The 14473-nt window shown below is 38.2% G+C and overlaps 1 protein-coding gene across 1 annotated transcript in view; it reads right to left on the bottom strand.

Annotated features, from left to right (window-relative positions):
- Positions 1 to 14473, bottom strand: part of THSD7A (thrombospondin, type I, domain containing 7A) — a 122336-nt gene that overhangs the window by 43680 nt on the left and 64183 nt on the right. Inside the window, exons 9-12 of the mRNA XM_011990865.1 lie at positions 14420 to 14425; positions 12588 to 12721; positions 5620 to 5773; positions 817 to 961 (exon numbers count right to left, since the gene is read on the bottom strand). Coding sequence (XP_011846255.1) covers positions 817 to 961; positions 5620 to 5773; positions 12588 to 12721; positions 14420 to 14425 — 439 coding nt within the window. The remainder of the gene's footprint in view (positions 1 to 816; positions 962 to 5619; positions 5774 to 12587; positions 12722 to 14419; positions 14426 to 14473) is intronic.

Here is a 14473-nt window from a genome sequence, read left to right as displayed (position 1 = left end):
TTTTATGTCTTTTGCAAAATAGCTCTTTCATCTCTTTTCCCTGGGTAACATAGCATGTCCCAGATAACTTTGATTTCTTTTGTATCATCAAAGGAAACTAAAGAGAAAAACCACAAGAAACAGAGAGCCAATCTGACCTGTTATGTGTCACTGTACAGTTTCTTGAGTTTGTTTCAGAGTGAAAATTACTTGGAAAAAATTCCAAAGTAAGCTTTGGTGTTGTCCCAATTCATATAAACAAATAGAAGATTTTTCTTTCCTAGCGTATGCACCTTGATGGTATTAAATGAGTTTTAGGGGAAAATGCAATTTATAATAAACCTGTTTTTCTGAAAATACTCATCTATTTTTACCTGCACCTTTTATAGCATTGATTTATAATCTTTGGCAAGTTTGAGACTGCTGACTAATCATGTTTATAAACTGCCCATACCTCATGAATTGTTGCCCAGTATGCTTTAGCAATTAAGCATCTTCTAAAAAAGAAAGACATTTTTGAATAAATATGATACTTGTGTTAAAAATATTTTAGATTCACCTTCCCAAAGTGAGAGGTTGTCTTATGTAGGAACACTTAGCATATTCACAACCTACTTTAAGGGCTAATGTCTGTGTGACATTTTTATTTCCTCTATCTTGGTGTTTACTAAAACCAGATAAGTATTTCTGTCATTTAATATGTAATTATTTCTGGGAAAGTAAGCAGCGTGTCCAAAAGGCACACAGATAGAGATGAACTATACTGACAGGAACACTTCAGAGCTGACAGACACAAGATTTGGACTTAACTCTGTGATCAGATGACGATCCATGTACCTGTTACATTATAATCATAGTGGTAGCAGTTTTTGTTCAGGTTACAGGGTTCTTTCTCAACAGCATTAGGGCAAGATCTTCCTTCATCAGCTGGTTGTCTGATGGGATCAGCTGACCTTTGCCGGAAACTGCTTTGATTGCAAGGCTTAAAAAGAACAGTACAAATTCTCAGAAAAGTGAATACTCAGCTACACAACTGGTATATTAGAGACAGCACTGGAGCAGGAGTTAGAACATTTGGACCACTGGCTAACTCAGAAAAGTCAGTCAACCTCATTATGCCTCAGTTGTTCAATGTATAAAATGAAGCTGTTGAATGAGATTTTGATGTACCATCTAGCTGTAAGATGCCATGTGTCCAATGCTAATACACACATCACCTCACACCTATACACACACACACATATGGTGGTCATGTTAATTATTATAGAAAGCTATTACATATATATACATATAAAGTTATATGTGTATTATTATATATATATAATTATATGTTTGTGGATTATGTATAGTCTTTTGGGCCTTAAAAGACAAGAATAACTTTAAATGACTTGGTGTTAGTGACTTTCCTTTTCCTGATGTACATGTATATATGCATATAAACAATTCTAATTCTGAATTCTAATTTTAATCCTTAATTTAGAATTGAGAAAAAAAAATTAAAGTTCTAAGACCTGCAACTGACCAAATGGACCCCCTCTTGGCCATAGGGACCACAGAGAAACCTTGAAAACGGAGTTCTCGGCCTTTAGGCTTTCTTCCCTAAGGGTTATACAGAAACAAGCCCTTTGGAAACACTCACTCTATACCTGATCAACCAATTGTCTTGAAACTGCCTTTGCAAAAATTATAACAGTAAGAAAATTATGGCAGTAAAAGAGATCTGATCTAACCCAACCTCATCTCACTTTTCTCTTAGTTATTCCTGGGTTTTTGGGCTGAGCTAACTTCAAGAAACATTTAGTTTATAGTTTAATTAACAGGCTTTTCCCCAAACTCAAGTGGCTTTGTAAAGCTAATGAAAGGCCATCAGGCTGGGAGAGGAGGGGAACCTGAATTCTGCTAAGGTGTAGACATAAATGATTGCTAGCTACTCCTGCAGATGTTACCACTACAGTAGATTGGCTTTTTGAGATATCTTTTCTGTTTTTTTTTTGCATGTCTAACACCCAGGGCTCTACCTGAACCGCCAACCTAGTTCCTGTGGCCCCACCCAGAAGAATTCAGCCCACAGGAGGACAGCTTTGACTCCCTGTGATTTCATCTCTGCCCAACCAATCAGCAGCAAGCACCCATTACCTGGCAGCCCCACCCCTTTCCCCCAAACTGCCTTTGAAAAACCCCTACCTAGGAGCCTTAGATGAGATTGATTTGAGTACTAACTCCATCTTCCATGTGGCATGGCTGGCCTTATGTCTATTAAACTCTTTCTTTACTGCAGTACCCTGGTCTTTATTCATGCAGCAGGCAGGAAGAACCCCTTGGGTGGTTAGAGCCTGACACTGCCTCTTCCTTTTATGGTTGCAACAAAACAGCCAACCAGCATTTCTTCCTAAAAAGAAACCACTGATCAAGGAGTGGTTCTGGGCAGTCCATGGAGGATGTACAGTAAGGGTTTCTGTGACCTCTGTTTCACCTTTTGACATTAGAGCACTGAAAACCCCACCCTTGGATCATGCTAATGCCACCATTTTTGGTACACGGGACACATGAGGGGGCATAAAGCTCAACTGCACATGCGTACTTTTCTCTTTTTATAAATATTCATGACTCCTCATATAGCTTATTAAATATGTATATTTGGCCACCCTGCTCAACACAAATTACTGTTCTCTTTGCCATTCCCTAGAAGTGTCTATTTCTGGCTTCTGGCTGGCAGCTATGATTCCCAGCCTGTCAGGATGGCCACCCTGCAGGCTGCAACCCTTTATGAGATATAAAGCTCTCCTTTCCAAATTTATGAACCTTGTCATTCTTCAGTTGACAACATCTAAAAAGATTGGCTTGCCATTCATCTACTGGTACAGTCTTCTGAAAACAGTTGGTTTCTAAGAATGGTAAGAAACCAGGAACAAGCCTCCATGGACTTTTTAAGGCCTAAAATAATTGCTTCCTCCTCCCCTGCTTCCATTGAACTTTGGTCACACCACTGGAATAACACTATCTGTCTTGACATAATGTGTATTATATAAAGGTCTTGTTCCTTTCTACAGTGCACTAGGAGAAGACTTATGTTTTAGAGAGCAGTATATTTTCCCTACCTAACACAGTTACTGATAGACAGTAAAAGCTTAATCGGTATCTGTTTAATGAAGGCCTGAGGGAAGAAACAAGGTGAGTTAAAGGTAAAATATGTCAAATGAAATTTAGCTTGAATGTAAGCTGTCCACTTACATTCAAGTTCATCCTAAAGGTTTCTTCGCACATAGTGAACTGTACCCTATTTGGATGTGTAAACAGACCGTAACCTACTCTTGTGCAATCACTGAGTTTCAAATGTGGCCGATTGTTCAAATCGTGTTCAAATACGACAAATGCAAAGGAAGGTTTTTAAAAAATCTCAGGATCTCATACACCCTATGCAAAAGGGAAGGGTAAGCCTGGAGGCCGTCTTGCAACATTCTCTTCCACTTGAATAGCTATTGCTAGCATTGTTCCAGATCCCACGGAAAGGTAAACGGCCTCAGGCATCATGAATGACTGATCCCATAGATGGTTCACAGGTAAATTCTTTCATGGCCTCCCACAAACAAGGACATACCAATTGTAACTTTAGGTCTACAGTCTAAGTCTAACTCCTAAAACTCAAGTCTGATTCCACACTGATACTATCAATCACAAGTGTATTTTCCCAGGTTCAGAACAAAAACAAGAGGAGATCAGTCATTCTTCCATCTACCCAGAGATGTCTGCATAATTGATTCTTCCTCTATTACCTTTTTCTCTTCAAACATTCACCTTACCTTATATAAAATGTAGATTATGGGGCACTAACTAGTCTCACAGGAATATAACTATTTGCCTTAATGCCTACCTGCCTCTCTTCCTACGTGCCTCCCCCCATTTAAGGGAATGTGTAAACATAAAACATCTTAAACACCTCTTCAGAAAACCTCCTTGCTTTTTCCCAGATGTGTCCTAAAGCTGGCTTATTAAACTTCGATTGATTGGGACTTGTGCCTTACTTACTCATTCTGTTTATCACAAACGTCAAAGTGTAATCAATCTAGCTGTTGCTGAACCTCGCTTCTGTACATCATTTTCTGTATGTCACTTATCTGCTTCTGCCCAATAATCTTTTCCAACCACGTGGCAGTGCTGGAGCCTCTCTGAACCTGTTCTGGTTTGGGAGGCTGCCCAATTCTTGAATGGTTCTTTGCTCAATTAAACTGTTAAATTTAATTTTTCTAACGTTTTTCTTTAAAGAAATAAAAAGCCCAGGAATCACAGTTTATTCACCTCATTGAATTTTATTCTTATCCAAACATTCCTATTGGCAAACTCTCAGGAACACAAAATATGCTTCACAAACTCTCTTTTATAAATAATAGAACCTCAATAATTCGTCTAAGATGGCTATCCTTGATCATTTAATACAGAAACCTACTGGACAAAGTTCCAGTTTAGTGGTTCCTTTTATTAAAATCCCTATTAATAAGTTTAAGAAGGGGCCTGGGTTCAATATTTCCTATTTTATAAAAATGGAAAATTTTTGTAATATAATATCTGACAAAAAAATCTCACTATTATAAACATAGACAGTGTAGCATGTAGCCCAATTATTTGATGTAACTTCAAATCTGATGCTATGAAATTAGGACAGAAAATCAGTTGTATATCCTTGTGAAACAGTTGATTACTACAGTTTAACTTGCATTCCAGTCAACTGCCATCTTTGTTTTATTCCTGCTATATCAGTTGTCTGCTAATCAGTATCTTTAACACTGAAATGGAATATCAATTTCTCCTTGGAAAATATGCACCATAAAGTCTTCTTTGAAATGGTTTTATATCGTATTTCAACAAAATAATTCCATATGTTATTTTTTTCCCATGCTTTTGATGCTGTTTTTGAAATGTACAGTTTTACAAAGGTGCCCATGGGTAAGCCAAATATCCTACATAAGCAGCCAGTCCTGTTTCAAATGACTCTCTTCCCAGAGTCTCGTGGATGAGCCCCTACTGGCTGTTGAAACGCAGAAGCTTTTGTGTGATTTGAAACTCTCAGCTGGCTTTCCAGGCCCAAAGAGACACAGAGTCAGTGTGTAAAGAGAAATTCATTGGTGTACAGCTTTCTTCTTCTACTTAGTTTCTTACCCAGTATCTTTTGCTTTTTAGTGTTAATACCCCTGCTGCTGTATTCCCACTGTGTGACAGATTATTCCTACCATTTAAATAAAAGGTATGGGCAAAAAGCAATGGATGACAATAACTTGACACCATTAAAGTACCTTTACTTCATTCATTTTCCCTTTTACCTGGAGGGAATCATTATCACCACTGCAGTTTTTAACATGCTGTGTATTTATAAGGCAAACTGAAGGCCTTTTGTGCTGGATTAGGATGATGGGTTGAGTAAAGCTTGCAAGAGGTGGAGCTGTTCTAGTGTGAGAGGAAACATTACAAACTTTAAATAGCACAGTCATAGAATGATGTGGCCGAGAAAACACACCTTGCTTTGGTAAATATGCAAACAAACAAATTTTACATTGAAGTTATTATATTTTTTAAATAATGTCTTTACAGCTTCAGCGGCAAAGAATTAAATAAACTCTACATTAATAAAAAGGTTAATCATCTTACCAAAACACATCGGGTCCATGGACCCCATTCAGATATCACACAGTCCTCAGGGCATGGTAATTTGCACACTCTAGAGCCCAGGGGCATCTCTTCCGGGTCACAGAGGTAATCCTCTACATGTTCAGAAGGGCCATCTGCTGTATTCTGCATGCATCTAAAAAAGAACATAAACATATTCTAGAAAATATACATACCTTCTCGAAGTGAAGAAAACAGGACAATTAGAATGACCAACCCACAGGACAGATGGTTCTCCTTAAGACATCATTATGGGGGTGGGGAGTAGGAAGCTTTGTTATCTAATAAAATTCTCCAGAAATGAAGACTTAAAAGGATCTTTGCCTCTCCTAAATATTTGTAGTGCTTCTGCATGATTCAAAAATGTGTTTTGCATTCATGAGTCTTTGAATATAAGAGCCATTGTGTGTATGTAAACTGTGCATGTTATGAAAGCTTCCTCTGAAAGCAGAGGGTCATTTATACACATGTGAGGCAGAAACTAATGAGGAATTGTCCAAAGAGCTTCATAGAGGGCTTACAATTTGGCATATAATGCATTTATTCTTCTCAAGAAAATGATGGATTTCATAGAGAAGGTAGAGTTAGTTGATTTATATGTGATGAAAGACCAGGCACACTGAAATCTCTAAGTGGGAGATTTCATTGTTTGTGAAAACAACTAGAGGCATTTATCAATTCATTTTGTCATTTTAAAAGTAATTTTAGCCTCCCTTCTGCTCTGAATCTTAAACGAAAGTGAGAAGTGAAAAGAGAATTATAATAGGTATAGCATAGGTTCTCTAAATATGGTTATTTGGATTTTCCTACTACTTGACTTAAAAAAATTGTTAGTTTGTGTTCCATTTTATTCTCCTGTAAGCAGTCATGAAGGGCTCCTTATTCATCTTTTGGGAATCTAATTAACATGGCTAGTATCAGACTTCACTTTTACCATAGTAAATAATCTCTCTGGGCACTTAAATATTATAGCAGGAGAGAAAACCTTTCTCTCTCATGCATAACTTGGAAAAGGTCAGCCAACTTAATGGATTCAGGAAGAGAACTGCATTTCAGGAGTTAAAAAGGAAGGCTTGAACTCTCAAGTCTCTCAAACCTAGTGTCATGTATTAAAATATCAGTTGAATTAAATTGCCAGTGATACCTGGCATCCCAGCTTTTCTCAGGGATTTACAATCAGCAGGAACATTCACAAATCTACTCTACAGAGTCCCCTTGCTATGCAATGTTGCTGAACTTAAGAGGAATGTCCATTCCCTGTGGGATACATTCAAACACTGGAAAGCTGTGTTGTTGGTCATGTCTTAATGGGCCTGTAGCCTGAAAAAATATGCAAATACCTATGCATTTTTTTTTTTGTACACTAGATACATACATAAAAAGCAATCACAAAAATATGCAAATTAGATATTTATATGATTTCATTATTGAAAAAAATAAATTATGAATATTTTTGGGAGAATTTGAGTTTCCCAGGAAAAATTTCTACCTTCAATATCATTTTTAAAATGTTCTGTTGACAGCAGCTTAGAGACAACATGTTGCAGACAGGGCATTTCAGTGCTCAAAAGTTGGATTTGCTCCTAAGAATAGATTACATTTGGGTAGGTACTGTCGCTATATGCAAAGATCAACTTGTAGAATTACCTATTGATCTAGAGTTAAGAACAGATATCCAACACTCTATTAGGCAGTTATGTACATAAATCTTTATTTTCAAAGATTTCTCTTGATATGATTTGGCTCTGTGTCCCCACCCAAATCTCCTGTTGAGTTGGAATTCTCAGTGTTGCGGGAGGGGCCTGGTGGGAGGTCACTGGATCATGGGGGTGGATGGTCCCTTTGCTGTTCTCATGATAGTGAGTTCTCATGAGATATGATGGTTTAAAAGTATGCAGCACCTCCCCCTTTGCTTTTTCTCTCTTGCCACCAAGTGAAGATGTGCTTTCTTCCCCTTCACCCTTATGCCATGATTGTAAGTCTCCTCATGCCTCCCCAGAAACAGAAGCCTATACAATCCACAGAACCATGAGCTGATTAAACCTCTTTTCTTTATAAATTACCCCATCTCAGGTAGTTCTTTATAGCAGTGTGAAAACAGACTAATACAGAAAATTGGTACAAGAGAAGTGTAGCATTGCTGTAAAGATACCTGAAAAAGTGGAATCAGCTATGGAACTGGGTAATGGACAGAGGTCAGAACTGTTTGGAGGGATCAGAAGAAGACAGGAAGATGAGGGAAAGTTTGGAACTTCCTAAAGACTTGTTGAATGGTTGTGACCAAAATGCTGATAGAAATATGGATGGTGAAATCCAGGCTGAGGTGTTCTCAGATGGAGATGACAAGCTTATTGGGAAGTGGAATAAAGCTCACTTTTGCTATACTTTAGCAAAGAGATGGGTGGCATTGTACCCCTGCTCTAGAGATATGTGGAACTTTGAACTTGAGAGAGATGACTTAGGGTATCTGGCGGAAGAAATTTCTAAGCAGCAAAACATTCAAGATGTGGCCTGGCTGCTTCTAAAAGCCTAACTTATTTGGATAAACAAGTAAATGACTCCAAACTGGAACTTACATTTAAAAAGGAAGAAGAGCACAAAGTTTAGAAAATTTGCAGCCCAGTCATGTGGTAGAAAAGAAAAACCCATTTTCTTGGAAGGAATTCAAGCCAGATGCAGGAATTTGTGTAAGTAAAGAGGAGCCAGATGTTAGTAGCCAAGACAATGGAGAAAATGTCCCCAAGATGTTTCAGATACCTTCATGACAGCCACTCCCATCACAGGCCCAGAGGTCTAGGAGGGAAATTTTGTTTTGTGGGCCAGGCTTATGGTTCCACTGCTCTGTGCAGCCTCAGGACATGGCACCTTGCAACCCAGTCTCTCCAGCTCCAGCCATGGCTAAAAGGGGCCAAGGTACAGCTCAGGCTATTGAATTAGAGGATGCAAGTCCCAAAACCTTTATGGCTTCCCCATGGTGTTAGGCCTGTGGGTGCACAAAAGCTAAGAGTTCAGGCTCAGGAGCCTCCACCTGGATTTCAAAGGATGTATGGAAATGCATGGATGTCCTGGCAGAAGTCTGCTGCAGGGGTAGAGCCTTCACTAGTAGGGCAGTGTGAAGTGGTAATGTGAGGTTGGGTCCCCCCACTGAGGCACTGTCTAGTGGAGCTGTGGAAGTAGGGCCACAGTCCTCCAGACCCCAGAATGACAGATGGACTGACAGTTTGCACTGTGCACCTGGAAAAGCTATAGACACTCAATGCCAGCTCATGAAAGCAGCCTTGGGGACTGTACCCTGCAGAGCCACAGGGGTCGAGCTGCCCAAGGCCTTGGGAACCCACCACCCCTGTGTCATTGTGGCCTAGATGTGAGACACAGAGTCAAAGGAGATTATTTTGAAGCTTTAAAATTTAATGACTGACCTGCTGGGTTCTGGACTTGCATGGGGCCTGAAACCTCTTTCTTTTGGCCAATATCTCCCATTTGGAATGGGGGAATTGTATCTTGGAAGTAACTAACTTGTTTTAGATTTTACAGGTTCATAGGCAGAGGGGACTTGCCTTGTCTCAAATGAGATTTTGGATTTGAAATTTTGAGTTAATGCTAGAATGAGTTAAGGCTTTGGGGAACTGTTGGGAAGGTATGGTTGTGTTTTGAAATATGAGAAGTACATGAGATTTGGGAAGGGCCAGGGTGGAATGATATGATTTGGCTCTATGCCCCCACCCAAATCTCATGTTGGGGGAGGGATCTGGTAGGAGGTGATTGGATCATAGGGCAGATTTTCCCCTTGCTGTTCGCATGATAGTGAATGAGTTCTCATGAGATCTGGTTGTTTGTAACGTGTGTGGCACTTCCCCCTTCACCCTTTCTCTCTCCTGCTGCCATGTGAAGACGTGCTTGCTTCTCCTTCACCGTTTTGTCATGATTGTAAGTTTCCTGAAGGCTCCTTAGCCATGTCTCCTGTACTGCCTGTGGAACTGTGAGTCAATTAAACCTCTTTTCTTTATAAATTAGTCTCAGGAAGTTCTGTATAGCACTGTGAGAACAGATGAATACATCTCTCTTCCTTTTATTTTTTGTTATACAAGTAATATACTCATTTTAAGAAAATAAGAATAAAAATTTCCACAATTTCATCAGAGATAACCACTCATAACAGACTATATTAATAGACTATTACTTTAAATATATATTTTCATTTTACAAAATAGAAGCAAATTTTACCTATTTGTACCATTTAAAAAATCTACAATATATTATGATCATCTTCTTGTCATTAACTATTTATCTAAGATATATTTTAATGTCTACATTTGAATTCCATTGCTTAAATGTGCCACAATTGCTAAAATGTTCCTGTTGTAGCATTCAGGCTACTTACAGGATTTATTTTTGTTATTTTGCATTAAAAATTTTTATAATCACCCTAGAATACAGAATATTTGGATCAAGTTTTAAGCTCAAAGAAGGGACTTTAAATTCCTTTGCTTTCTTCAAATTCTTGGTCTTTCTTTCAAGGAGCAAGAATTATACTGTGAGAAAACTGAACTATATTAGAGATACATGGTGTAGAACCAAGTTGCAGGCAAACGGTGAAGTCAGAAGTCCATCATAGGTGTGGTAATAAGAGAGTGTATTTTCTGCATAGATTTAAAAAGCAACAATAACTAAATCTGTCTGTTTTTTATTATCACTATGTGTTGGCAATTCTAGAAAAAGTCAGTGAAAAAAATATCCTTCCCTACCAAGGCAAACCACTTCTACCACCACTCCTTGATAGGCTATAACATCCTTAAAGAGGAAGAGTAAATTTAAACTTCCTTTTTTATAGACCCATCTATCCTGAAAATGTCACCCAACACTTGCATTGAAGCAGGGCATTTTGACCTTCATTAGCAGAAGATAATTTAAGGGAGGTGTACTACTCAATCAGTAACAAACAGAAACATCATTACATGATTAGAGATCGCAATCAATACTGACCTCTTTTCTCTATTTGCATTGAAGTTGTTTACTAAAAAAATAAATTGATCTGAAAAGTTACTTTGTTTAGAATGTGTTTGGAAATGTTAAGAGTATCTATTTACAAAGCAAAAAAAAAAAAAAAAAAGTAACATGTACACAGACAGTGGAAGGGAAAGCTGAAGAAAACCACCCAGTAGTTCTTTTATTATAAATTTTTTTTTGTTTGAGATGGAGTCTTGCTCTGTGGCCAGGCTGGAGGGCAGTGGCACCATCTCAGCTCACTGCAACCTCCACCTCCGGGATTCAAATAATTCTCCCGCCTCAGCCTCCTGAGTAGCTAGGACTACAGGTGTGCGCCACCATGTGCAGCTAATTTTTGTATTTTTAGTAGAGATGGGGTTTCACCATGTTGACCAGGATGATCTTGATTTCTTGATCATGTGATCTGCCTTCCTCGGCCTCCCAAAGTGCTGGGATTACGGGCATGAACTGCTGCACCCGGCCTATAATTTTTTTTTTTACTAATGAAACAACAAACCTGAGCAAAGTCTTAATGTAATATTTTTTAATTTTGAAGAAAAAAATAACTTGAAAGGAGAATAGTGGAAAACAGAATCTCTTCTTTTTTCTGTGTCCCTATCTACTCATTACCTCTCTACATCTTCCCCATTCCCGGTCTACCTATATTAAGGTCCTCAGAGAAAAAATAAATTGAGAGTTCAGATGGGCTTTTGAAAAAAGAAATATGAAACTTTTTATTAGACATAAATTATATACAGACTCATATCAAAGGTTTTATATGGTAAAACAAATATTAACTTGTTCTGCTTGCCTACTGAAGTAGACTAAAACATATCAATCTTAAATGCATGAAAGGTTGGGTTATGGGTAAGAATGAACTTCTTCATAACTTGGGTTGCTGTGTGCTGGATGTTCTTATATTTGTCTTTCCTGGGTGTTACTGAGAAGGGTTAAAAGAAACCAGTGTATTTAAAAAGAGTGGAGGGAGACATGGGTTTGAATTCCAATGCTGCCACTTTAATAGATGGGTGTTCTTGGTACGTTATTTAGTACTTGGGAATCTAATCTACAAAATGGAGGTGATAAAACCCCATGCACTTGTTTCACAGAGTTCTAGAGCCCTTAAGGATCATGTGATAAATGCTGTATGGAAAATTTAATGAGTATCAATCTAGTGTTAGGCAGTAGGGAATTCTTATGAATATGGTGGGTTCTCTGTTTTAAGAAATTTATAGTTTTATTACAGGGATAGACATGAAGAGGGGTCTTTTCAATACAGTGAGGAGTATATGGAGTGTAATAGAATAACCCTGTCCAATGGAACTTTCTGCCATGACGAAAAAATACTCTATGTCTGTGCTGTCCAACAGATAGCTGCCAGCCACATGTGGCTATGGAGCACTGAGGCATGGCTAGTGTGACTGGGGAGATGAATTTTTAATTTAATTTAATCTTAATTTGTTTAAATTTAAATTGAGTTAGTGCGGCTAGTGGCTATCCTATTGACCAGTGTAGCTACAGAAGAACAAGTGACAGGCAGGAACTAGCTGGGGGTTTCAGAGAAAGCTCCCTGGATAACAGGATAGTATTCAGTTAGCCAGTTTGATACAAAAGAGCAAGAGTTTAAAACAGATTATTTTAAAAATGAACTTGGACATATATTTGGCCTTTAAGCAAAAAAGTTATTGGGGTTGAAAATCTACATTAGTTCAGATTGAATACGCTGTTCCTTCTCTTTAAGGGTATTTGAAGTGAAGCTTCCTAAATCAGAAGGCCAGAATAGAATAAACTGCTGCTTGAAGCAGATTCTCCTAGAGTTTTCCATGAACACAGATTCCCTAAAAGCAAAACTGCAGACAATTTTATCCAGAAGACTGGGGAGGAGTGAACAGTTGTGTTGGCACATGTGCGATTGGGAGATGGTTTTGTGTCTTGCTTCTCTGTGTAATTAGACTTTGTCTTACCTCACTTTTCGGGTTTGCACGCCCTCTCCACAGTTCTCCCGCATATTCACAAAAGTCACCTTGCAGATGCTCCAGGGCTCTGTGACCCATAGGTACTGATTGCAGTCACTGTGGCATGGGACAACCTCATACACCTGAAACACACATGGCTCTCAGCAATCTCAGGGAATCTGGTAAGAGTGAGCAAGAAGACTTCCACACCATAACAACAATCATTCCACTGTTAAGCTACTTCCATTCCCCTCCTTTATGGCTTATTATTCTAACATTGCAATAGAGAGAACTCAAGAGTTCTAGCAGTAAAGGATAGGGCTAACCATGTTGTATTCTGTTGCTCTGCTATTACGCTGCAGGTGTGAATCCGATCAACTGGATCACATTAGAAAGGTTACATATTTTCCTGTGCTGACCCTTAACACACCGTATTGTAACTTTCTGGACCATCTGTGTAATTTACAGTTTTGTGTGACTTCAATACTAGCCCAGGGTGCTCACATGTTAGGTACTCAACAGGGATTTGCAGAATGATTGAATGAACAACGAATTGATGAATTAAATATGTATAAAACATAGCTGTTTTCCAAATAAATACAATTTGACCTATTTTCCAGATAAGTATAAATCATGATGAGAATTTACATTTTTGGTGTGTATCATATGGGAAACTAAATTAAAAAGATAAACAATATGAAATAAAGCCATCTTAATATGAATCCTCAATCATTTAAGGATTGGAAGCAGAGTCTGATATTGGTCTACAACCCCAAGCAGTGAGGGCCACATGAAACAAAGCAATTTGTCTCTGCTCCAGGGTCCATAAAGCCTTTCAGTCCCACATTTGGGGTGGTGTGCTTGGTCTCAGGGTTTTTAGTACAATGAACCAATTATGTTCTTTTTTCAACGAGAAGAATGACTAAATAAAGGAAATAAATGACACTTAATCCACTGCAACCAAGCTGACTCAGGCATTAAATACAATTCTTTGAAAGTATTTTTCTAATCTATGATAGTACAACTCTATTCTTTATTTTATACACACACACACACACACACACACACTTCTTGAAGAGACAGAGAGAGAGAGAGAGAGAGAGAGAGAGAGAGAAGAGAGAAACTATAGCTTTTTATGGGATGAATTCTAGAAAAGATAGACTTAAATAGCCCTTTGGAGCCATTGTTTTGTGCCAATTTTAGTGCACTAAAAACCTAAGTAAAATGAATAAAGTGGACCTGTCTCAAAGAAGAATAAAAAATGCACTGTTGGAGTCAAATTCTGCAATGATTGCCATAAGTGATTACATTCACATTTAGGTGCTGTATTAAAATAGAACTAAATAGCACAGGATAAAACATTACCCTACAACTCATGGTGAAAAGGAAAACCGAAGGAGAAATGCTGTTCTTCCTAATCCTTTGATGGCTTTTATTTTAATCGCCTGTATTGAAGTGAATACCGATCAGTTCAGAACAATCTCCAACCCACCCATTTTCAGTCCACTTGCACTTTTTCCTTCTCCCTCTGAAAAGCACAAGACCATTAATAACAGGTGTCACTGCCTATCCAGATTAGCGAAGTGAAACTTGTTCTTCCCAACTCTTGTTCACCTCAGTCCTTACTATTACAATGAGGGATATGAAATACAGGAACACAGGTAACTATGATATAAAAGAAAAAGAAAACAGCTATAGAAAAAATTCTTTAATGGAAAATGTGATATTTTCTCCCTGTAAAACATAAAAGACAAGGCAAGAAGAGAAATGTGTTCTCAGAAACCAGGAAATTTTAGAAAAGAAGCATTCTATTAAGAACCATGAGTTTTAAGAGTTCTTACCTGTGCCTGGAGTGGTGTTCAACAGGAATGATGAAAAAGGAAACAAGATAGGTG

The sequence above is a fragment of the Mandrillus leucophaeus genome, unplaced genomic scaffold (genome assembly GCF_000951045.1).
Source record: "Mandrillus leucophaeus isolate KB7577 unplaced genomic scaffold, Mleu.le_1.0 Scaffold385, whole genome shotgun sequence".
Classification (NCBI taxonomy): Eukaryota; Metazoa; Chordata; class Mammalia; order Primates; family Cercopithecidae; genus Mandrillus; species Mandrillus leucophaeus.
The sequence above is the reverse complement of the archived record's forward strand: the minus strand, read 5'-3'. Positions and strand labels throughout refer to the sequence as shown.